The sequence below is a fragment of the Amborella trichopoda genome, chromosome 4, assembly GCF_054954075.1.
Source record: "Amborella trichopoda isolate Santa Cruz 75 chromosome 4, AtrichopodaSantaCruz75HAP2 v2.0, whole genome shotgun sequence".
NCBI classification, from domain to species: domain Eukaryota; kingdom Viridiplantae; phylum Streptophyta; class Magnoliopsida; order Amborellales; family Amborellaceae; genus Amborella; species Amborella trichopoda.
In genome coordinates, this window is record NC_142339.1 from 37073675 (window position 1) to 37100250 (window position 26576).

General features: G+C 34.3%; 1 protein-coding gene across 2 annotated transcripts; it reads left to right on the top strand.

The window, feature by feature from the left end:
* Positions 1-5318: 5318 nt before the first annotated feature.
* On the top strand, positions 5319-15227 carry LOC18423843 (hematological/neurological-like protein). Of its 2 annotated transcripts, none has more exons than XM_006828439.4 (5): positions 5319-5897; positions 6089-6162; positions 11622-11751; positions 12572-12883; positions 14663-15227. In XM_006828439.4, the coding sequence occupies exons 1-5, from the start codon at positions 5763-5765 to the stop codon at positions 14933-14935; spliced, it is 924 nt and encodes a 307-aa protein (XP_006828502.1). In that variant the 5' UTR covers positions 5319-5762; the 3' UTR covers positions 14936-15227. The 2 variants fall into 2 exon arrangements, with proteins under 2 accessions (XP_006828502.1, XP_011628163.1); XM_011629861.3 differs by having other exon boundaries at positions 12572-12856.
* Positions 15228-26576: the final 11349 nt, after the last annotated feature.

Sequence of the window (26576 nt, forward strand, 5' to 3'; positions counted from 1 at the left end):
AAAGTTTCGAAGTAAAAACTCATTCTTTCAAAATCCGGATTGGTTGGGCAGATCGTCCATCCAACAAATCAGAGTAATTTTTTAAATGGGGCAGTTGGCATACATATGCATCCGTAGCTGTAGAGATAAGATGCGCCTTCAAATTTTATCATGGTATATAATTTTTATGTAAACTGTATTTAGAATTATCTCAAAATCTATTTTTATATCTAATTATAAAATTTTAAATTTAAAAAATGGTTAAAATCAAGTAGATCTATAAATATATGAAAATCTCGAAAATGGACGGTGTAGATAATATGTTGTAAAAATGCACTATTTCTGAGACTTAAAATCTTTTTATTTTTCATGGTCATACATTTCGAAGTCTAGATGATCAATCAAAAGGTTTTTCAACTACATTTTCTGACGGATTTTTGCGGTGCATCCATAGTCCTATATTATAAGGTTGCATCCTATAAACATTTCCCTTTTTTAAAGGTTAACAATAAATTCTCATTAGAAAAAAAGAGAATAAAGACAGAAGAAGAAATAGAGACAAAATCTTCTACTTCCAAGCAAAACTGACACACTTCCGAGGCCCAAACAAACTTAGAACCTCTACGACCCTACAATACCAACAAAAATTAAGATCCCGACTAACCACTTAAAGCCACTTAGGCCCACTTCTCTGCTGTCCATCAGCCCGAACCGCGACTACTCAACACTACTCCCTTATCTAATAAGTTTTTGTGGGGTGGATCGTCCATGCCTTATGGATATTACAGATAGCCCCACACATCGCAAGATTGCCGGACCGAATCGGTCTGAATTAGTAATCTAAAAGCATATAAAAAATATTAAAAAATTAAATAGGATTTCATGTGGGGAATTGATCACATCTAATTCTCAGTCTGTATAAGTGATTTCATATCTAGCGCATTTTGAAACGTGTAAATTTATTTTATTTTTTTAAAAAAAGACAATTCATTAATATGCGAAATTTGCAGTCCAAGTATGGCAGATTTGGAGTGATAAGATGTTCATTTTCTCCCCACACAAGTAAATGTTCTAAATTATGGATTCAGATGAAATTTTGCTCTCCACCTTAGCTGAAAGAAATGGAAATTCCAGACCAAGATTTTAATTTATAAAATCCTTCAAAAGAAGGTCTCCTTGGATATTTTGGCTGATTATTTTGGTCATTTTCTCAGATTGAGGAGTTGTCGTTATTATTGCGTAGAAGTAACGGTGGTTTTGTTGAGTCGTCCTTGTTAGATGGACCCGGCCCTGCCATCGTTGGGTTTACCCCTACTTCTTTGTTTTATTTCTGACGTACCATTGCCTTTTATTTCTCACACTCGAGTTTCCCAGCTGTTAATATGAAGGCGATGGTTTTCATCAAACAAACAAAATATTGAAATTAAATAAAAAACTAGTGAAATGTTGTTCATCTCTTATGTGCATTTTGCAAAATTTTCTTTTCCAATATGGCTTATGTCACTTGATTCAATTGTTTTGAGCCACTATATTTCTTTTCTTAATTTTGTTGTTTAGGGTCTCAACTTTATATAAACTTTCACACCTTGATAACTTATTCGGTGCGGTTTGTATAGAGCCTAGGCTCTAAACAATCAAATTAGAGCCTACCTTCTAATAGTATCGAGAAATATGGTTTCAATAGTGGAAATCTTTGTGATGGCTTTAAAATATATTTTCATCTTTATTTATAAAGTTTAAAGCTTCAAAAATAGTGTAGATAGACCGATCTATGAAAATTTGAAAATCTTGAAAATTGACTGTCCAAAAATGTGTTACAAAATGCATTATTTTCAAAACTTGAAATTGATTTTTTTTCTCATGGCCATGCATCTTGATGTTGAGATGATCAATTTGAGGATATTTGGCCACGAAAACAACATCTTATAGTGAAATTTTTTGAGGTAGGCTCTAATTCGATTGTTTAGAGCCTCGGCTCTATATAAACTTTTCCCAACTTATTCAGGGACATGAATTCAAATATAGATGAGGTTTTGGGGCTGCACCTATTTCAAATGCGCTCGCTTTCAAAAATTCATTTGAGAGCGAGATTTTTTAAATTTTTTATAGGTTGAATCTCGACTATTGCAATCATGAAAAAAAAAAAACTTAAAAATTTGATTGTTTTAAATTTTGTTGTAAAACTATTGATGAGTGTTCATTTTAATCTTTTGCATATTATAAGATGGATATTTTTTTAGTTGAAAAATCATATATCTATAACACAAATCAAGCTAGGACATTTTTAAGATCCTAAATCCACGTTTGAATAGGACCTCATTTAAACTTTTCTCTTCAAATATCATAAAGTTCACACATTGTAAATTAATTTTCACCTCTCATCCACGAACTTGGAGATTCAAGAGCTTTTGAGAATTGATATAAATTGGGGAAAAAACGCATAAGATGGGCACATTCTTAAGGCTCAAAATTTATTTATTTTTGTTATATTCACATTATGATGATTGAAATGATAGGCTAGTAACGATTTAATTTTGAACTCCATCTAGATCTGGAAAGGTAGACCCACTACAATGTACGCGGTCCATGAAGGCATGTTCATTCATTTATTTGGATGAAGGAAAAAGTTAATATAAGGTGTCAACCTTATACTATATGAGTAAGGTACACCTAAAAAACCACAAAAAAAGGGTTGTTTCTAAAACCCTTAAATCGATCATCTCGACCTCAAGATTCATAGATATAAAAAAAAAGGATTCTAGACTTAACAATAGTTTATCTTCTAACACATTATCTGGACCGTCCATTTTCAAGTGTATATAGATATGCTTGATTGTCACTATTTTTTAATCTTTAAATTTCATAATTGGGCGCAACAATGGATTTTCATATCATTACAAGGCTTTGCGGTGTTGAAAATACAGTTTTGGCATGGTTACCTTACTTCTATAATATAAGGTTAACACCTTATACAAACCTCACCCTTTGAAAAAATTCACACCTAGAAGGCACGTTAGAATTTTTGAGCTGCTAGATGAATATTTTCAAAAGAAAAAATTGTGAAAAAAAAGATTTTATTCCTTGAGCCTCGAAGGGAAGAACTTTTATTGACAAAATTTTTTATTTTCTAATAATTATAATATTCTAATTTATCAATAGAATTAGAATATTCTAATTATACTAATAATAATAGATTGATCGGACACGTACTATAAGAGTGACTTGCGATTCACTTGGTTCCTGGGCCATAATTATACGATTTCGTAGGAGAGATGGCCAGGTGGTTCAAGGCGCAACATTAGAACTGCTATGGAGGTTTTTGTTCACCTTTCTTCTCTTTCTGTACCTTCACATAATTTACAAACATTACCAATGGCAAGGGTATCAAATGACAATTGATAGCATTATTCCAACAACTAATACCTTTCCTTTATAGATATAGAAATTTCCATTCCTTACTTTTACTGCGGCCTGACTGTGGTATGGAAAAGAATGGAAATAGAGGGAAAGAGCGAATAAGGAATGAGTGATCTAATTGTGTCTTATGTTACAGGTGAATAGGAGAAAAATCTAGATCAGACCCCTTAGCCTTAAATGGATCCCTTTTTTTTTCATCAAAAAAAGAAAGTAGAAAAATTGTCCGAAGCTTTCTTATTTCTTAATTTTGGGTTTAAGTCTCTCAGGAATAATATTCTACGACTAACAATTCATTGATTTTCAAACCGATCTATTTACTATCTATTATTTGATTTACTAATCTTTTATATTGCAATGAGTAAAAAGTCAAATGTTTTTGCAACTCCTCATTGGGGGATGAATTCATATGATTTTGAATCAGAGCTCTGGATTTTTCTTTTCCCTCGTAGTAACAAAATCTTCGGGTTTGCAGTGATAAGGTGGTATATCTACTAGACAAACATTAACTAAAATATGTCTATGGTTAACTAATTATCTGGCTCTAAGAATAATCAAAGCTATACCCAATCGAAAAAGAATGCTATCCAAATGCGTCTTGAGTAGTTGCAGTAAAACCTGTCCTGTTGACCCTTTGGCTTGCTATTTAGTTACTCTCAAGTTAACTAATCATCTGGTAGTTCAAAAATTGGAAGTTTTAGTTTTGTGAAAGTTAGATCTAGCTCTTTAAAAATTGGACCGTCTCTATTCAATCTTGAAGCTTTTTCTTTTTTAGTACGTAGAGAGTGTATTCTAGAAATTTTTTTTATTGAGATTAGTTTATGGGTTGTAGAGATTACAGCCCAAAATTTTGATATGTAAAAAGCATTCCTAGCATGTGTTATACTTGAGGAGATAACTAAATAGTACTCTCCGGTAGGAGTAGCAAATATTTGGCTTTACAATGAATTTTACCTTTGGCAAAATTGAAACGACGATTCCGAGTCTTAAATGCTGTTTTAATTAGATTCGGTGAAAATATCGACTGCAAACAAAATCCAAGGTCAACCGATCAAAAACAAAAACAAAACCCAAGGTCAATCGAAATTGGAACGGAAACATTCGAAATTATTTCATGAGAATCTATAATATAGATAATAAAGCTAGAAAACTTCTAAAGAATCCATAGTAAATGAGAAAGGAAAATATTTTGATAGGTTCCAACACCAGCAACATCAAAATAAGTAAAATCTCACCTTAAAGCTCACCGAAAATTATAGTTTTGATGTACCTTCAAACCAATAATCTCAGCCCTTGGCCCTTACAATTGTAAAAATTAAGAATTTAAATCGTAAAAATAATTTATATTGTAACACATTATCTAGACCGACCGGCTTTGACCTCAAAATAAGTGCTCAAGAATCCTCATGACCTACAATATTTTTTGAGCTCCAATTTCATAGTAATTCATGTTTAGAGTCATCGTAAAGATTTTATTCAAGACGAAAATTGAACGTGATTTGTTTTCATAAAGCCTAGACCTAAAAGAAACTACAACTAATAAAAATTCTAAAATGTTAAAAAATAAGGTGGCATGGATGCTGAGATATCCAAGATCCAACGTCTCTCAGTTGGGTCTCAGAAGGGTGCAATTTGAAATCATAGGACATTTGTTGTCGGTGGAGGCCATGCAGGGTCAGAGTCGTCATTTTTGCAAAATTCGTATGGGCAATTTCGACTCATACAAAAGATCCGGCCTAGTTGGACATTCCTGAAAAGAGCGGGCCCCACTTTCACTTTCCCAGTCAGCTGCCGGTGCAGCCACCCGTCAAAATCAAACCGATTTCCCGGGAGTGCAACCGGGAAAACCCCGGCGCAACAGACAGCTGTCGGTCGCCTCAATTTCAAAACCAAAAGAGAAACACCGAACGGAAATTCAAATTCTCGTGGTTTCCGGGCCTGTGGCCACGTCAATTTTTTAAAACCCCCAAGTCCCCTGAGCGAGGCAGCCTAGAGAGAGAAAGAAGAGAGATATTGTTTAGACTTTAGAGAGAGAGCAGAGAGATATTGTTGAGAGAGAGGGAGAGAGAGTAGTGAGATATTGTTTAGAGAGAGAGTGAGAAAGAGCCCGTTTAAATTTGAGTCTTGCATATAAGTACGCCTAGAGAGAGAGAGGGAGCTCTGGGTGAGATTCTGGAGAGAGGGCTTTTACAAGTTGTACTTTGGAGAAAGCGAAGGTCATATACAGTCTAGAGAGAGAGACTGGGGAGGAAATAGAAAGTGTGAGAGCCTAGTGAGAGAGAGAGAGGAGAGAGAGTGAGATTTTGCGGTGAAATCTATTGGGGTTTTAGAGAGAGAGAGAGAGAGAGTTGCTTGTTGTTCGAGAAGAAATGGAGAGGAGCACCCCTGTGAGGAAACCACACACATCTACCGCAGATCTCTTGACATGGATGGAAGCTCCACCTCCAGATCCCTCTGCAATGGATGGCGCTTCATCAGCTCGCCCGACGATCCGTACTCATCAGGTGCTCACATTATCAACTCATGCCACCACTTTTCTCCATTTTCTATCTCTTTCTAGAGATTTATGCATTCATGATTCATGTGTTCATAAGTGCAGTTGCTTTATCTATACATTTCTGGTTCAATGTATCAGCTAATATGTGGATTGAGGGATTTTTTTTTTTTTTTTTTTGTTTTTTCGGAATGTTTACAGCCCGCTGGTGGAATCAGCTCTGTGCTTTTTGGTGGACAAATGACACCTGAAGAGGCTGAGAGCTTGTTGAAAAGGTGAGATCTGACTCATGCACCTTTAGTTCTGGCTAGAGCTCCTGTTTCTGGAAAAAAATAGTGAATTAGTGAGATTTATTGCTGAATCTGATGTTGAAAGGGTTTTTGTAGCTCGCTTTATTATTTTTGACCTTTTCAGGGCAATGCCCTTTTCTTAAAGGGGTTTATTTTGCTTCACTTCTGGTAGTAATGGTTGATGTAGTTTTTTGTTTCTTTTTTTGCATGATCCGTGGCCTGTCTGTTTTTTTATTTTTTTGTATTTTTGAGATGTACTGGTTTTCTGTTATGTTTATTTTAATCTATGCTTTATTCCTTTTGATCTTTTTTCTTTACAGTTTCTTTTGTATTTCTACTTTTATAAGATTCAATTAGGGTGTTTTCGTCTCAGTGTTTCTAATTATGTTGTTTCTTTTCGATTATTTGGGGTTCTCTTAATCTAAAGCTTTTTAGTAATATTCTGCTTCTGTAGCAGAGGTTCCATTCTTCTCCTCATTGTCTCTGATTTAGGACTTGCTACAAACTTTGGGTTTAAATGTGTCAAATTGTCGATTGCATGAATTTTTTCCTTGTGTACCTAATAGATTTTCAAAAGGAATATTTTCTTTCCTCTGATGTTAGATCACTCTTGTTTTTGGGTAATGTGGTTTGGTAGGCAGGTGATGCATCCTTTTTCATTTAATATTGCTTAATCTTTTTCAAGTTTGTTGTTCCAGTCAAATCATCATATATTGTAAAGCAGTTTTATTATTTTATTTATTTCCTTGCTCACTTGCTACATAGTTGACTTCAGCTTTTTGCTTATAAACATTTATATCCTGTTGATAATTTGTATCTATCATTATTTGGCATCAAATTCCATGACATTATAGTTATGAATTGCTTTAACCTGGTGCTCCTCTTGATCCTTGATTGAATTCATATATTGTTTGTAATGATCACAATCCCATGCAACATTTTGTACTTATCTCTGATTATTTAGATCCCTGTCTCGTTGGTTTCATCTTCTACTTTGATAAATGACACATAATCGTACTTGTTTAATTTATGGTAAGTTTGAGATGCTTTTATTCAAAAAAGCTATTTGAGGTACTTTAAAAGTTATTTCACCTTGTCACATGTTGGCAATTTTTTAGGGGATGGTAAAGCAATTATCCATCTTTGTAGGTCTAATCAGGCCCTGAACCGTGATGCCTGCTGTTACCTTTTTTTGACTTTAAGTATGCTCAATTGGCATCTGAAGTGATTCATGAGTCATCAGCACACACTGTTTAAAGGTGAGGCAAATTGCATTGGAACTTTGCACAATGGATTTGAGTCTCTATTGTAAATTTTTTGGAGAAACATGGACAATTTCCATTGTGGAAATTTATGGAAAGGGAAGGCTAGTGGTGTTGAATTCTTTTCTCCACTTGAATGTTGTTCGAACCAATTGCTTATCTTCTTGATCTTCTTCTCTTGAGAAATGTCTCCATGCTGCACTTTGTTAGTTGAGTGGGACAATGTAAGTGCTGTGGATCTCAGTGACTATTGTTTTGGTCTCTCTGTGTGTGCGTGTGTGCATGCATGCACATGTGCGTGCGTGTGTGTGTGCATATGTGAAGCTTGTTGCATCCATTGATTTTGTTTCTGTTCGGGCATGTTTGTGCTACAGAATAATGTCTAGTGTCTTGAAACCTTGAGATTGCCAAAATACCACTAGCTCACAGCATTGTATTCAATAAGCCATCAATTCATAACATAAACAGAAAGCCAATAATGATAACATGACACACAACAGAGGTTACTTTGGGAAATAGTTTTCGTTGAATGAAGGATCTGGTCCTTAAGGCTTATGTCTAAGTAGCCTAGCATTAATAACTTGAGTTGCCCTTACAAATTTATATGGATTAATCTATGTATAAACATCATGCATTGTTATAGAGACCTTAGATAGCTTGAAAATTGGAGATCAATAAATGACATCTAAAACTAGGGGTAATGTTGGTTGAGATCCTTGTACATGGGCTAGGACTTAACACTAGAAGTGATGATGGATGAATTTGTAATTTGCGTAGTTTTTGTTTCCTCCACTCATGAAATGCATTGTATTGGATATCAATTCCACACAAATCTTGTTAACAGCCACTCATTGCAATATGATCTCCTCATTGACAAAAAAACACCTTTGGTCTTTGGTGTCATCACATTAATATTGAAAGCAATAACTTTGGAAAGAATAATACTCATTGAGTGAATAATGAAACTCTCAACCTATAATTATGTACAAGTTGGTCATCAAAAAATGGAAATAGATTAAGCTCGTTCATATTTGTGCAAGTGGGCTAAATATTGTTATACATCATGCATAATTATTTATATGCCCAGGTGTGGCACAATAGGCAGATTAATCCTCAACGTGCAAGACTGTAGTCTAATCCATGGTTCTAGAACCTCTTGCTGGCGTACTTTCCTGTAACTAATCATTTTATCCCCAAGAATGCCTCAGCGTCGTTGCTTGAGGCTACCAGTAAAGTTGATTGATTGATGATTTCTAGTTATGAGCCTTGAAATGTGTTGAATATGTATGCAATTTACTTATTTAGTTTTTACCAAGGCATCAAATATGTACTTTGTACAATTAGGCATCCTTATGACACCTTAGAAAGTCTTTCAAGTCCTGTGTACCATGTAAAAACTCCAAGATACCATATTGACTAAAAATGTGCCTTAACCCCTTGAATAGGCTCGTGAAACCTAGCACCTGACCAATGCAATGTTTGTATTTCTTGAGATAATATTTAACCTCAATTCATAAAATTGTACTTCCTATTCACTGTTTGATTTAAATATTAATGTTTATTTTTGAAAGGTACTTTGTAGTATATATGTATGTATTGAGGTAAATTAAAATTAAGAAAAAAAATTAAAATAAGGTTTAGGCCTTCTGAAAAAAAGTAATGCTATGCCTCAAATCTCATTGGAAACACTCAAATAAATCATCTTCAGTCCTTGACCTTCATTGTTATGTGAGTGATAAAAAACAAGGATTTCGAGCCCTAAAAATAATGTCTCTTGTAAGGCATTATCTAGACCGTCCATTTTCTAGTGTCTACGGGTCCACACGATCTGTGTTCATTTTGGAGCATCAAATTCATAATAGGAGTTGGAAATAGATTTTGGAGCCATCATGGTGTTTGCATGTCGGAACTGCATTTTGCAGTGAGGTTTTGAAGTGACTCTACTTCTTTGTTTTCCATAAGGCCCAGGCCTTATTAGAAATTTCATCCCTAAGATTAATTTACCCATTTTTCGAATTTACTTCTAGTTTCCAAAATGGCATTTACTTTTTCTTTTTCTCTTATGTTTTTCTGAGCACTGGCTAGTAACCCTATTCTTATGCATTGTTTCCTTTTAATCCTTTTTTATGCTAGTTACAATGCATGCATAACTGGAACAACTGTTCTTCAGAGTTCTAGATTTTCATGGTTCAGTTATATCCTATCAACAATCACGTGAGTAGTCATTATCAATGTTTTAGGACTTTCTATTTGGATCTTGAATTGGAACTCAGTCCTGAAAAATTAGAATTGACTCTTGAATTTTTCAAAATTTAAAGTTAAATCGTGGGAAATTTCCTTTTAACTATGTTCATCAGAACCTCCCAATCGAAAAGAGAGTCTGCTCCTTGGCAACTCTCTGCAATAGGCCTTAACAGTTCTGATCCTCAGTTCCATAAATCATTTTTTGTTTTCTTGTTTTCCTTCTTTTCTCGGCTCATTTTTCTTAGCTCCCTCTCTCATTATCTATATCTTTGTTAGTTGTACATTTTTACTCCTTGAGTATAACATGACAAATTCATTGTAATGTATGCCATGGTAGTTTTATGTGTCTGTTTGTAACATTGAAAGGCATCTTACGATAATATAAACATAACTTGCTGTATTTTGTATTCTCTCTCTCTCTCTCTCTCTCTCTCCGCTCCACCCCCACCCCTGTTCTCTTTTTCTCTCTCCCCTCCTCTCTTTCTCTATGAAGATTTTGTGAACCAGATTGCCCAGATTGAACCATCTGAGAGTTAGCATTGGCAGGGGCATTTTGGACATTATTAGCGTGTCATATAATTTTATTTTATATTTTTTGGACCACCTCGGTTAGGTGCACCACTCCCTAAAATTTATGGTTCAAATGATTTCTAAAAATGGAACCGTATGCGTACTCTTCGACCCTCCAAATTTGTGAGATTGAATCTAAGCATTCGACGTAGACTGTCTGTAGGTGAGTGATTTCATAAAAAAGCATTATAGTAATATGATGATCTCACCGCTTCAAAAAGCTATGTTAGGGGCAATTGTATGAGCCCACATTAAGGACATACACTTTATTTATCCTAATGATATTTCTCATAAAGGAAAAAAAATAAAAATAAATTGAAGTTGCACCCAGTAAAGGTCCAAATGGGACCTGCTCTAACAATGAATGCTGGCCATCCATTTGGTGACATATAGATTTAGCCTTTTAAGAATTCAATATATATATATATATATATATTTAAAAGTATTTTTTTGATGATGATAAGGCCATCTACAATGTTTGGATTCAAAAAAAAAAAAAAAACCCAAGACTCCCAAATTTTGTTTTTTTGATGTTGTTCATCTGGATGAAAAAGAGCTAATGCTTAAAATTTGGGGTTAAAAAAATGCTCCTGGGATTATATTGGTATATGCGGCTTCATTATATTGCTATGAACTCGATTCATGGAATAAAAGTAAAAAGTCGTTTCATGACATCATTCCCTCCCCATATTGCACAATGTACATATACTTGTTATGAATTTCTACTATTATTATTCACCCCAAAAAACGAATTGTACTATTACTGATTAAAAATTTGCCCATATGCCAAAGGTAGCGAGGTCTTTGTGGAAGTGTGGGTGTTTGGGGCTTTCAATGACCATATGGGTCCTTAAACTTGAGTTACTATTTTTTTTTCCTTGATTCACCCATCAACGTCTAAAATTGTTGACCTGGTTGGCTCACTCAACCCTGGTAATATGAAATGTCATCATTAAGAATTTTTTCTTCCTACCATGCATTACAATTGTCTAAATATGCCACCCTGAGTTATCCTGGTCAACTGGTTGACTTATGGTGTGAGAGTCACTTGCACAGAAACATCAAATGCTGTCTCATTACTATTTCCATTGGAGTCCTCAAAATGAACTTACTGATTGATATTGGGCATAGTCTTAAAACTTCTTGAGGTATAGAATTGATTTGCTCAACTGTGTTGAACTATCATCAATGGTTAAACCAAGGGTAAAATCTTTCTGAAATTCATGATAAAATCTTTTCATAGATTTTTCTTGTATTCTAGAAAGATGGTTGGGGAACCTCCACCAATGCCTATCTGATAACGTGTTATATGTTGTAGATGGATTTCGTCTCCTGTTTGCAATAACAAGTCTGTTATATGCTTTCCAGGAAACCATGTTCAGGTTTTAAGCTAAGAGAGATGACTGGTAGTGGAATTTTTGCTGGTGATGGTGAGAATGGTGATTTAGAATCTGGCAGTGCTGCCTCTGCTAATAAAACAGGTCTTAGGATTTACCAGGTAACTTTGTAAGTCATTACTATTGTATCTGCTCAGAATTATTGTCTTCCTGTGTTTTTTGCATATCTGATATGCATATATTTATCTTTCTAAGTGCTTCATGGAATCCTGAAAAGGAAATAATACATTTACCTTTGTACTTGCCTTTGTTTTTCTTAGTACTGCCCAAGGGCCTAGTGGGAAGCAAACGTCTTCTCTCTTGCAGTTAGTGTTGATATTGTATACCTTTATGATAAATAATTCAAGAATCATATGAAGGTTCTGTAGCTTTTTGTTTTCAAGATAAGATGGCTGTTCTGGATCTTGCTAAAATCGGAATATCTTTAGGATGCTGGGGTTTTTCGGTCAGTGCAGTGGAGTCTGCAATTTTGAACTTTGATGCTGTGTATTTTTATAGAGAGAGAGAGCCCTAGAGTAATTAAAATGTACAGATTTGGCCCCGCTTGGGTTAAGAATGTATTTATTTGGAAATAAAAAGAATTCTTTTCATAGAGTTGTGTGCTTTGGCAGAGAGTGGACCAAGCTGTTTCCTTCTGCATTACTAGATGGCCAAGGGGGTAAATGTAAATGGTTAATAAATGGTCCTTCCAAACGGTACTTTGGCTGTGTATTTTCTTATAGCTGTCATCTCTAGGAATATTTCTTCACTTGGCATAGATATAGCTGACACTTTTCATCTTCAACCGTTCTCTATTCCCCACTTATTACGTCAGAGAGAGAGAGAGAGAGGGAGAGGGTATAAATGATCTATCAGGGACCTAGTACTAAGGCCATCTTCTTTTCTTTTTGCTTTTGTTTTTTTCTTTTCTTTTGTGGGCAGCAAGCTGCTGGTGCAATCAGCCAGATCTCATTCAGCACTGAGGAGAGCGTATCTCCCAAGAAACCAACCTCCATACCAGAGGTTGCAAAGCAGAGGGAGCTTAGTGGGAACCTTGAGAGTGAATCAGAGATGAAGATAAAGAAGCAGCTTTCAGATGCTAAGACGAAAGAACTGAGTGGCCATGATATATTTGGGCCTCCCCCGGAGATCTCTCCAAGCCCTCTCGCTGCCCGTTCTCAAGAATTGAAGGAGAGCAAGGACATAGAGGAATTGGCGCCCAGAAACGTACGCACATCTGTGAAAGTCTCTAATGTGAGTGATTGGTTGTGTGTTGGGTTGGGGAAATGGGGCATCCTTTTTTGTGTTTCTATCCCTTTTATAAACTTTGATCAAATTTATTTTTCATTTTCCATGCTTTTTTGGCTATGGGTTGGGGAAATGGGGCATGTATGTTTTTGTTCCTTTTTAATACTGTGAGAAAGTTCGTTATTTTCCTTGCTTTTTTTGCTTTCTTGATGGTTGATAGGTTATTATGTGATGATCATTTGCCCATGTTACCCGAGTTGCCCTGAGTTGGAGGGACAACTTGGGTTATGTAAATAAATAAATAAATAAGAATCTCAAAAAATTGTAAAAAAAAATGGGAATGTTGTATAAATCTTTTTTTCAATGTCCCCAACTATGAATCTTTTTTCTCTAAAATCTATTTTTGTACAGTTTAAAAGCTTATTTTGAATTTTTAAGGTTGGTTTTGGTTTTATTTTATTTTTACTGCCTTCATTTAATTGTTCGTATTTCTTATTTCTTTCTTCTTTTCTTTTTCTTTTCTTTTTTTTTTTTTAAATTTTTTGTAGGATGGCGAGTCCACTTGGACTGGCCTGAGTAACATGCATCAGTCCAGGGCGGAGTATGTGGCCTGAGGCAAGTTCGTAAACACTTTTTTTTGTTTGACCAAACTTGACTTGCTGGTTGGCGGGTTGGACTGGTATCGGCCTGAAACTGGTCTGTTCTGATCTCTAAATCAGTAAACCGGCTGGCTTCAGACCAACTCGGACTAGTTTTGACCCGCTTCTATATTTTCTATATTTTGTTATTTATATTTTTCAGACCAGTTTGACCGATGAACCAATAGGTTTGGATGAGACCAGTGCCCATACTGGTTTCATGACTCGCGTCCTCATATTTAATTATAAAATTTTGAATTCCAAAAGTAGTTAAAATCAAGTAGATCTATAAACGTATGAAAATCTTGAAAATGGATGGTCTAGATAATGTGTTGCAAACTGCACTATTTTTTGCACTCAAATGCTTATTTGTTTTCATATTCTTATATCTCGATATCGAGATGATCAATTAGAAGGTTTTTCAACATCAAAGCAACCTTTTTCGATGGATTTTTGACGTGCATATGTAATTCTACATTTTAAGGTTGCAACCTTATATAAACTTTTTCTTATATATATATATATATATATATATATATATATATATATATATATATATATATATATATATATATATATAGGAAGATGTTAGGGTGAGCCCACTAGCTCACAGGAAAAAAATGAGCCCAATGGCTCAGATGGAATCTGGTTGATCTAATGATCACAAATGCCTAATAGTATTTGAATTTTAATTTTTTTTCTATAAATTCAAATTACTTGAAATTTTAGATGTGTGTTGATAAAAAATAGGTGAATATTCGAAAAAATATTTTTAAAAAAATTTACATGAAAATAAATGACCAAAATACCCCTGTAAATTTTCGGTGGTATTTTGGTCATTTTTAATTTTACGGATTTTTTTTTTATATTTTTATTAGGTGTAGCTTGATGAGAAGAACATTTCAATCTGAACTATTGGACTTATACTATTCTGTGAGTTAGTGGGCTAACCCAAGCTTTTTCTATCTATATATATCCCTACCATAAATGTATAAAATGAGGCCATTTACTATCTAGAAACTCGGTCTCTCTCTTCCTCTCCACACTTTTTTTTCTCTCCACACTTTTTTTTCCTTTTGCCTGACATTCGTCTTGGTTGTGTACCTTCACAATATCTTTGAGACAAGGTTCCATTTTTATTGTGCAGCCTGCCGGGGGCCAGAGCAATCTAATGTTTAGTGAGGAGACAGTGGTAAAAACTGCAAAGAAAATTCACAACCAGAAATTTGCGGAGCTGACTGGCAATGATATCTTCAAAGGTGATACTGCTCCTGGTTCGGCTGAGAAACCTTTAAGTGTCGCCAAGCTTCGAGAGATGAGTGGGAGTGACATCTTTGCTGATGGCAAGGCCCAATCTCGGGATTATTTGGGTGGTGTTCGAAAGCCTCCTGGTGGTGAGAGCAGCATTGCCTTGGTTTAACCTTTTACTAACATATAAGAGGGTCTCTCTCTTGTTTTTTCTCTCTTTCTTTTGTTTTGTCACGGCTTTGATCATTGCAGTTGGGTCTGATATGTTAAGGGTTTTGAGGTCATTGAGGCAGGATTTATGACCAGTTTGTGGGTGGGTGGGTGTGGGGTTATATTAAACTAGGTAAATGTCCTACTTCGCTAATGAAGCTATGCAATGTGAATGGACTCTCTCTGGCTTGGTAGTCGTACATTGTCTTCCCTCATTTGTCCAACTAATTCTCATCTCATATGACCATTATTTACATTATCGTGTCTTAGTTGCATGCAAATGATTCCTATGGCCTTTGCTTCATTATGTATTTGTTCCTCTGTTCGAAAAATTATCAGCTTTGTTCATTATGTATTTGTTCCTCTGTTCAAAAAATTACCCAACCGGATTGGGAATGCTTGGTTGTTGGTTTGAAATTTGGGCTGAATCGGTGAGGTGGCCTCTACATTTAATTTGCATACGCAGTAATCCAAATCTATGTTTGAAACTGCTTTTTTTGTTCGAAGTCTTTTTATCACAAGTTCTTTTTTTGTTCCTTTAATTTTGCGTGTCCAACTAATTTGGATTGGAATTGTTGGATGGGTGAACCTTCATCTAATTATAATTTGATAACTATAAATTGATCTAGTTATAAAATGCACATTTAAACATTCTTAATAAAAAAATTAGTCATTTTCAATGATTATGTCAAAAGTTCTTAATGATAAGAAAAAGAAGTCGGCTTCATTTGTCATAATGGTTCTTTGGGAAATCTATCTAAATAAATACTCCCGAGAAGTCAACTATTTAATATTCTACCCATATCTTTTGATTTAACATCAAAGGACATGTGAGCATGATCTTGGTCAAGGCAGGCCAATTGCAAATACTAAATCTTTTCCTCATTACAATCAATTACCCAGGGATTGTAATATGCTTGAAGAAATAGCCACTACAAGAAAAAGAAAAAGATACATCCATATGCAAAGAAAATAAGTTACGAATAACAAGGTAAATACAACAACAATAAAACGAAAATTGGGTCTCAGTTTGGATGAAAAGTAAGTCTATAATATAACTAATAACAATGGAAATACAACAACAATAAAAGGAAAATTAGGTCTCAGTTTGGATGAAAGGTAAGTCTATATATATATATATATATATATATATATATATGTAAGGGAAAAGTTTATATAGAGCCGAGGCTCTAAACAATTAAAATTGAGCCTACCTCAAAACTTTCATTTTAAGATGTTGGTTTGATGCCTAAATATCCTCAAATTAATCATCTCGACATCAAGATGCATGGGCATGAAAAAAAATGGATTTCAAGATTGGGAAATAGTGTATTTTGTAATGCATTTTTTAAATGTCAATTTTCAAGATTGAATAGATATGTCGATCTACACTATTTTTAAAACTTTAAACCTTATAAATAAATATGAACATATATTTTAAGGCTATTACAAAGATTTTCAGTATTGAAACTGTATTTCTCGATACTATTTGAAAGTAGGCTTTAATTTGATTGTTTAGAGCCTAGGCTCTATACAAACCGCACCCTATATGTAATGTTTTGTATCAAATCAGTACTTTTTATCCGTTAGGTGTTTGACTGACACAATTAAGTATGAAGGTTACTGTTATGTGCTGTTTGGCAAAGGCTTTCAAAAACAACTGTGATGTTCAGCTAAGACCATCAGAAATTATGTACGGCAATGTGATTAAGAGGTAGAGAGCATGAGATCAAGAGGAAGAGTTTGCTTCAAATCCTACAGAGCATGATTCCTTTCCTCTTGTATTGAATTACAGTAACTTGAAACTGCGACCATCATGGACCTACTCTTTGGTATGGAATCGGTACAAAAAAATAGTGAATCTTACTCAATCAAAGATCTAATTGATCTCTGTGTCTGTATTGTAAATATATAGTTACAAATAATCCGGTCAAAGTAATAAAAATTAGACCTAACACGATTCCTTTAAAACCTAGGCGGGTTGAAATTGCATGGGTTTTACCTCTGGGAGGCAAAATCCTAAATACTTTAAAGCATAATCAAGTCACCTAGCAATAAACCAAAAAAACAATATGCTAAGGGCCAAAAAAAGAAAAAAAAACACACAAAACTTATAGGAAAAAACAAAATCTCCCATTATTGTTCGGGTCTAGTAAACTACTAATAAATCAAGGAGGTGTGCATAGATTCGAGAGTTAGCTAAAAATACATAGTAGATAGCATGTTCATTGATCTTTAAAAGTGAGCATCTGCCCACTCTATGCGTCCTTAACACAAAAACAAAAGGTCATTGCTATATTTCTCTACATAGGTCTCATTCATCAAAGCTAGTTGTGAGCTATTGGAAAAACATCGCCAACTTCTCAGTTCCAAAATGATAGATATTGAAAACTACAGTGTTATGGGATTCGGAGCGGCCGAGTCCGATCGGTCTTAGTGCACTCGGATGTGTAGTCGCCCTATGGACGACGTGGAGTTGCCCTGAGTTGTATGTATAACTAGGGTTCTAACAAAAAATTTTAAAAAAAATCCCAAAAATTGTAAAAAATATGGGAATTTTCTCAAAGAACGGTGAGTGTTCTTTCTTGCCATAATTCTTATTATATATATATATATATATATATATATATATATATATATATATATATATATATATATATATATATATATATATATATATATATATATATATATATATTTATATATATTTATTTATATTTATTTATTTTTATTTATTTTTTTATTTTTTTTTCTTTTATATTAAAAAAGTCCCTTACCATAAATCAAGTTTTTTAAATCTATTTTTTTTGGGTACGGTTTGTATAGAGCCGAGGCTCTAAACAATCAAAGTAAAGCACACCTTCAAATAGTATCGAGAATGTGGTTTCAATACTGAAAATATTTGTGATAGCCTTAAAATTTATTTTCATCTTTGATTATAAAACTTAAAGCTTTAAAAATAGTATAGATCAAGCAGATCTATGAAAACTTGAAGATCTTCAAAATTGACGGTAAAAAAAGGTGTTACAAGATGCACTACTTTCAATAATTGAAATCCATTTTTTTTTCTCATATCCATGCATCTTGAAGTCGAGATGATCAATTTGAGGATATTTAGGCATATTATAGTGAAAGTTTTGAGGTGGGCTCTAATTTGATTATTTAGGGCCTCGATGCTATATAAACTTTCTCGTCTTTTTTCTTTTATAGTTTCCTTATTTGGATTTTTAAGGTTGCTTCTAGTTTTATTATTCTTTTTCTGCTTTTATTTTTTTGAATTTTTTTTTTAGGATTTTGGCTTTATACAGGCCTCAGGAGAGTCCACCCATAATCATGTGAGTAACTCACCTCGGGCTAGGGCTGACTTCTTGGCCATGACGAGTTCCTAAACGGAAAAAAAAAGGCCAATCTTCTCGTTTCCAAAATGATATACTCTATACTTACAGGTGGAAAGACGTCGCAAATCTTCTTATTTTAAAAGGAAAAGTGTAGCATGGATGAGGGGACACACTTGTACATGTGCATCCCCTGATGCAGCTACTATCCATCTTTAAGATGGATGTTGAGAGTTGATGGTCCCACTAATCTATAAATCAACAATCTAAAAGAGTGCATACAAATATTATTGTATTTTTAAATTAATTTTTTATATTCATGTTCACCAGTTGTATAGATTATCGACCTCTAAATTTTTTGGATCCAAAATCTATATCTAAGATGAATTTAAGAGGGATGACTAACATGAATAGATGAGCCTTGTCCTTTTTAAATGATAGCTATAGGAAAAAGAACAATTTTATATAAGCCATCAACCTTATAACATAGATGTAAGGTTGATGGAACCCTTGAGGAAAGTAACAGAGCTTATGGTGGTATTGGACCTTCCTCAGAGTGAGGTACTACAAGCAATAAAATTACCGATAGACCACTTATGTTTTGAGGCCTGACCTACAATATAGAACTTCAAACTCATGATCCACTGCATATAAAACATCCTCCCTTTATTGCTTTTTATATATGATCAACCACTCAAACTTACCCCCTTTCTCATATGGGTCACATTATTCATTATTATAAATCTTAACACCATATTATTCCAAGAGGAATATGTTATAAAAAAACTAAAATTGGGTTAATCGAACTAAACCATATGATTAGAAGATAACTAATAACTAAGAGTCATTGAACCATAACAAACAATTGACAACAAATGCTTACTGGCCGGGTGCGGTTTGTATAGAGCCTAGGGTCTAAACAATCAAATTAGAGCCTACCTTCAAATAGTATCAAGAAATGTGATTTCAATACCGAAAATCTTTGTGATAGTCTTAAAATATATCTTCATCTTTATTTATAAAGTTTAAAGTTTCAAAAGTAGTGCAGGTAGATAGATCTATGAAAATTTGAAAATCTTGAAAATTGACTGTCCAAAATGCGTTACAAAATATACTATTTTCAAAACTTGAAATTCATTTTTTTTCTATTGTCCATGCATCTTGATGTCGAGATGGTCAATTTGACGATACTTAGGCATCTAAACAACCTCTTCTAGTGAAATTTTTGAGGTAGGCTCTAATTTGATCGTTTTGAGCCCCGGCTCTATATAAACATTTTCCATACTTAAAACACTAGCATAATTTGTTGGGAATTCTATCCCATAAGGGAGAGACACCAACATAATTGTTCTTTTGCTAAGGGATAGTTTAGGTTTCATCGATGATCCCAAAAAAAGTTGTTTCTTGAAAGCCTATTGTAACCTGTGAAGTTTAATAGTTGATTCGTTTCTTTCTCTTGTGGATGTAGCTTGAAAAGGTGAACCATGTAAATTCGGTGCCAATAAAATGTTATATCTTTATTTACTTTATTGTATATTTTTTCACTCATATACACACATCGACATGGCATAATTGTAATCCATATATCCTGTTTCCGCAGCACATATCGGCATTCGTACGAGAGGGCTCCAAGTGGGTTTCTTGATGAAATTCAATGATTGTCATTTTCAGTTTGCAACTCTTTGAATAATTAATTGAGAAGGCCTCTTCTTACGCAGTCTGATAGCTCTTCCAAATCCATTTGCAAGGCCAGATAATGCCTATATCTCCATGCATATACTGAACCAATTAATCAATGTCTTACATCGAATCTTACTTCTTGATGCAATGCTTTTTTTCTTTTTTATTTATTACAGTGATGGGTTTAATTTCAATGTCTATTTTGGATGTTACGCTAACCTTGGATATTGGCCTTGAGTTAGTTTTACTTGGAAAATTCAATACCCAACTGTAATTGCATTTTTTTTTTGTCATGATGTTTCGGTTTTAATCTTCAGTTTTTAATATAATTTTAATTAAATTCAGGTTTATTACAAATTTGTGCAACAAAATGGAAATTGGAACGATATGAGCTTTTAAAATTTTCAAAATTCGAAGGCATGGATGTGGGACCTCATGAATTCCACTTGGAAACTCTCTACCCAAATGAACTTATAAGTTTTTTTTGTGCTATTGGTTATTTGGAAAAATATCTAGAAATCGGAATTTATGCAATCACTTTTTCAATAGGGAAACATATCCCTCCTGGATATGTGGATCCGTGAATCAGCGTACATATCAATGTAATCAATAAAGAAACTTGCTACAATACTATACAACTTGTTGTGCAATTGAGTTTTGCTGAATAAACATTAATTTTTTCCTTATGTATATGATGTTCTCTATACCCTACAGGAAAATATTGTTCACTATTCGTTGTTTGTTAATTTTTCCTCCTCCTTGGTGTGATAGCTTCCAAAAAAACAGAAGTGACAATATAGTTACTCATAAACTAGCAGTTCTTCATGTTGAGAATGAAATTCCTCTTTGTTAGAAGAGTCTCAAAGACTTGTAGCATCAAATGTTACATGAGAGTGAGAAAATCAGAGAATTAACTCCTAACTCATTTGTGTGGCCTTTTGTGCTAATCCATTGTGATTTGTTTATGTACATGTAATGAGAGACCAAAATTTTAGCTTATTATCCCCAGTAATGCACTATTGCTCTTGTTCAATTAATGGACCGAACAAATTAAACCACATTTTCTTTCATGTCCAGTTTCTTCCCTCAAGTAAAATCATTTCTTCCTGGACTTGATTTGCTTAATTCATATCTAATTGATTTCAATCTCAATTGGAAATGTCATTGAGATATGATGTGATATAGGTACAATGGGTATTTACAGAGAGAAATTATTTCATAGTAATGTATGATAATACATAGGCTGTTATTTTTGTTGTTGGGTATATGTGACTTTTAAAGGCTTTATGAGTGCATGTAACATGAAATGATATAGTGGCACATGAACTCAATAGAAGTGTGGTCCCTCGTAGACCATACTAAGCAAACGATGTTTGCTGATACCGAACTGTGCTTGACGATCTAGGCCAATCGGTTGGAAAAAACCCATGTTACCTGGGCATAAAGAACAAATCGAGAATGGTTCTAATGGATCATCCCTTGATGAGGTCAGAGCATATGCTCAGATGAGTGAGCCGAGGGGCTGTGTGACCCTTGTGTATGATGGTGGTCTACAGAGACGGGGCCTAAAACCTCATTCATGTGCCATCACACGGCATGCATATTGATAGATCATTTGAAAAAGCAAGTAAGCCACCTTCAAGATGAAGCGTATGCATATGCGAAAGATACCCCTATGCACCATAGGAGCTGTGGTCGCATTAGGTCTAGGTGATCTTGACTCGTCTCTTGGGTAGGACCTGAAATCCATAGGCTATGATTGCGACCCCTTGGCTCATCGACCAGACTTTGGTAACCCGTTAATAAGCTCTTGTTTGAACTGTAGGTCATGGAAAACACTGGGTCGGTCTGATAAAGCAAATGTGATTTGTCGTCTACAGTTGAAGGTAGAGTGCCTATGATTGTTGATTCCTAAACCATATGGATCTTTTTCCCATCATATTAATTTAATTATGTTTGTTTTATGATAGAAATTATTTTAGAATTATTATTTGAATTTTTATGAACGTTTGGATATTTTATTTATGAAATTTAGATTTATAAAATTAAAGATATTGATTTTACAATAGTTTAAATATTCAAATAATATTGTAAAATATTTTTATTAATTTTAAATATATAAAAAAATATCATGGGGGCCCATTGTGCACATGGGCCCACCATATTTCTAGAAGGTGGGGCCCATGAGTTCCTCCCTTGGGTGGCACGCCTCACCCTTTATTATCTTTTCTATTTTTTAGTGATATGGTATGTCACCATATGGTTGGAAGATATTGACTAAATATTGACTTGATATATATTTGAAATATTTTGTGAAAAGATTAAGTAGACTTGTGCTATTTTATGGTATGCATAATATTTTGATTAGATTTAATTTATTTAATTTCTATTGATGCGAAAATGGTTTAGGAAATGGAGATAATGGTTCATGCACCTTCCATAATGTTGATGGTCCAACTATATAATGGATGTCTCAAATCTCTCACCCCACAAGTCATTCAAGATCAATGGTTCATATTCAATTTCACAAGATGAGGCAATAAAAAAAAACTCATAAGAAACCCTAATCTAGTTCAAAGCCTATAGAAAGGGATTGTCTCTACCCAAAGAATCTCTACACCTTATCTGTTGTACCTAATTCCCATATTTCTCTCTCATATCCCATAAAGGGGCACGTCCCAGTTAGAATTTTTCTCTCTCTTAAGAAATGTTTTTTTCTCTCATGAAAACCAAAAAAAAAGGGCACGTCTCACTCTCTCATCTTTGAGATCTCTCTCTCTCCCACATTGTAAAAAGGGGTTTAGGGTTTAGGCTATGGGCTTCTTCTCTCTCTCATCTCTCAACTATAGATTTATGACTAAGGGTTTTAGGGTGTAACAAAAAGAGAATCCATCTCTCTCAAACTAGGTTACTGAGGGAATTCACCTAGGGTTTGAGTTTGTGATCCAAAGGGGTTTATGTTCTATTGGTATGACTTGGCCTCAACTTGCTTTTCCGATTGAGATTGAAGGTTGATCATTGATCACACGCTATTGGATGGTGGTGACTCGGTGTGGGATGTAATAAGCCCGGTTGAGGTAATCTACGACACTCTTCACTTTTATTACTTGCAATCTTATCTTTATATTCTCAAGCATAGTGCATAGTTATTCAATGACATCAAGTGTTAAGATCTTGGTTTTATTGTAATGTTGATTTTATTTTGAAGCACGTGTTATTGTAATAAGACCACTTGTAAGTGATCTTTTGCTAAAACAAAAGGGGTGAAAAAAATAAAAAATAAAATAAAATAATGATTCCTCGATAAAATATCACATAGGTATTTCTTTTATTATTTTTAAAGAATTTCAAAAAAAGTGGATGACAGACTTTGTTTCTGTTGAGGGTCTTCATTATCATCAGAATCTTTTCCAACTATTTGGGATCGGCTTGCTTCCATTTAGGGTCTAAAACGAAAATCATTTCGAAATCTGATGACATTGAATCGAGCCATTGACAACACCATTGACATGCATTGCACTTTCGCTCCCTATTTGCCAAGCCATAGTAGCATTATAATTTACTAGTGGAGTTATTTGTGTTGCACGTAGTAGATCAATTTAAATACATGCAAGAGAAATAATATTTACTTTTAAATTTTAAATAAAGATGAAATATCTTCTTGGAGAGAATTAGATAAAGACCCTACTAAGGGGAATATTAAAAAATATTAAAAAAGGCAGGGCTTGGTCTTCATATACAAATATCATATTAAGATGTAATTTATAAGCGATTGTATACCGTGAGACTATTGATATTTGGTACAAGGTGGTCATGATCGCTCCTACTTATTGGATATCAAGTTAAATGGCTTGGGCTAGTTATGAAGTCAGAATTTTTTTATTTTTATTTTTTAAATTGAATCTTTTCAATGATACTCTGACAACTGCTCAATTTGAAATCCAAGGGATAAGAGTGATTGTGACTACCTTGTACAAAAAGTAAAAGATGTGGTTTATATAGAGCCTAGGCTCTAAACAATCAAATTAGGGCCTACCTTCAAATAGTGACGAGAAATGTAAAAAAAAAAAAAAAAAATCTTTGTGATAGCCTTAAAATATATTTTCATCTTTATTCATAAATTTTAAAGATTCAAAAAGAGAGTAGATCGACAAATCTATGGAAACTTGAAAATCTTGAAAATTGATGGTAAAAAAATGTGTTACAAAATACACTATTTTCAGAACTTGAAATCCATTTTTTTTTACGTCCATGCATCTTGATGTCGAGATGATTAATTTGAGGATATTTGAGCATCAAAACAACCTCTTCTAGTGTAATTTTTGAGGTAGGCTCTAATTTGATTTTTTAGAGCCTCGGCTCTATATAAACTTTTCCCAAAAGTAAATGGTCGCTTTGTATACTTTTCTAATGACAATTCTGATAGTTATGCACTAATTATATTATTATAAAATTTATAGTAAAATAATACAATTTATCGTTAAATTCTGACAGTTATGCACTAATTATATTATTATAAAAGTTATAGTAAACTAATACAATTTATCGTCATAGTGTCCTTCAATTTTACAATTTCTTAATATTACATTGGTGGAATTATTATCATGTTAATATTTTTGTTGTATGTCATTTTTGGTGTACTTGCATCCCCGAGGCGAATAAGGAGAGAGCCGGTAGTAATCTGGTCCTGTCGGTACCCAAGACACCGCTGAACCACGGGAACACTGTAGCAATAAGCCTAAAATTGGGTGACCTATGAAAGAATGTCAGAATAGCATCAAATTTCATGAGAGTGTATTTTTGGATACCCTAAGGACATGCACAAAGTTTGGTTGTGTTCTGACGAGTTTTGATATGATCAGGACCAAACTTGGTTTCAAATACAATTGCTATCATGTTAAAAAGGGACTCTATAACTATAGCCCCATTTTCTAGGTCTCAAAAAAGTATCAAAACACCACCATTGGATACAGAATGTAAAAAAACTTCCAGGTATCAAATTTCGGCTCAATCGGACCCTTCGGGACTATTCTGGATCTAACTTACCATAAAAAGGTGAGTTTTACACTATTGCGGTGCAGCCTCGGTGAACCAGTTTCCATTCATAGAAACTGTATTTTCTGAGATCGAAATGATTTTCAAATGCTCATAACTCACTTGTTTTAAGTCCAATTATACTCAAATTAACTTATGCTCAAATTCGGACACGAGCTAGATCTCGACATCCCATTCGTTTTGACATATGGCACACGTCATGGCGTGGCTCGAAACGAGAGACTTTCTAGAGAGAAGCTGGACTCGAATCATGAAAATTCAGATTTTATAAAGAAGAACATCCAGTTATTTGAGAGGTCATAGCTCAAGATCCTAATGTTGGATCGTTGCAAGTATGGGTCGGTTGAGACCGTGCTTCGAAGAGCTACAGTTTAATATAATTTTTATGTATGACCGGATGCATGATGACACAAATTTTGAGGTTGAAAATAACATACTTTTCTGATCACCAGAATCTGATTTTTCGACGACTTCTCAAAATTGGAACGTGCTCAAACGGAGACCAAAATTGACGAAATTTATTGCAAAATGATCATGATAGTATCCTATTCAACTTGTGATCAAAATGAAGGTTTGGAATGATATAGATCATACCCGATTGGTAGTCAAAGAATCACAAGTTAATGGAACTTGGTCAGATTTTGGGTTCTTAAAAAATCGGTTTCAAGACAATCAATTGCTATCAAAACGTGCGCAATAGTTCAAGTATCAATTTTATAACAATTGATCGCCTGAATTACAACTGTAAGCGTATGAAAAAGCTCCGGAGGTCTAGCAATGACAAAAAGCCCCTCATAGAGGGATGGTTTTGTCATATGTTGAACAGGGTATAGGTTTGATCATTTGGTCCAAAAACAGGATTAATATTTTAATTAATAAAATGTGATATTTTTTTTACAATTTTGAGTATTTCTTAGCATTCCACCCTTGTTTAGTGGTTGCTCTATATAAGGAACCTAAATCATTTGTAATACTCTCTCTTAGACTTTTGAATACTTGAGCATTTTAGAGTGAAATTCTTGAATTCTTAGCTTGTTCTTTTAATGTGCTTTTAAGTTCAAGATTCAAGATGAGAGGAGCGAGAAACATTTTCTAGAGAGAGAAACATTTCCTATAGAGAGAAAATACCCTTGGAACCCTACACGTTCTAGAGCCCAAAGTTTCAACTCCTTTAGAATTCCCAACTCCCAATCCCATACTCCCTAGACCTCCTAGCTTCCATACACCCTAAAACCACTAGCTTCTAATCCTACTCCATACACCCTACACCCCACCATGACTTACCTATATAATACATCATATACCCTAGCCTATCCTACACCTTACTTATCTTATACCTTGCCCTATACCATACACATTAGCTCCCATACAACACACCTCAACCTAACATACCTAAACCATACACTTGAGCCTTGGACCCTAGTCTTGATCCACCAAGGCCAAGACCTCTCTCTCTCTCTCTCTCTCTCTCTCTCTCTCATGTGCATGCAAAGGGACCAATGAAGAGGCACCTAATCTCAAGTCTATTCTAGG

Coding starts and splice junctions, on each gene's coding strand:
- LOC18423843 (XM_006828439.4), top strand. CDS start 5,763: ATGGAGAGGAGCACCCCTGTGAGGAAACCACACACATCTACCGCAGAT. Junction 6,163..11,621: donor GCTGAGAGCTTGTTGAAAAG/GTGAGATCTGAC, acceptor TATGCTTTCCAG/GAAACCATGTTCAGGTTTTA. Junction 11,752..12,571: donor CAGGTCTTAGGATTTACCAG/GTAACTTTGTAA, acceptor TTTTGTGGGCAG/CAAGCTGCTGGTGCAATCAG.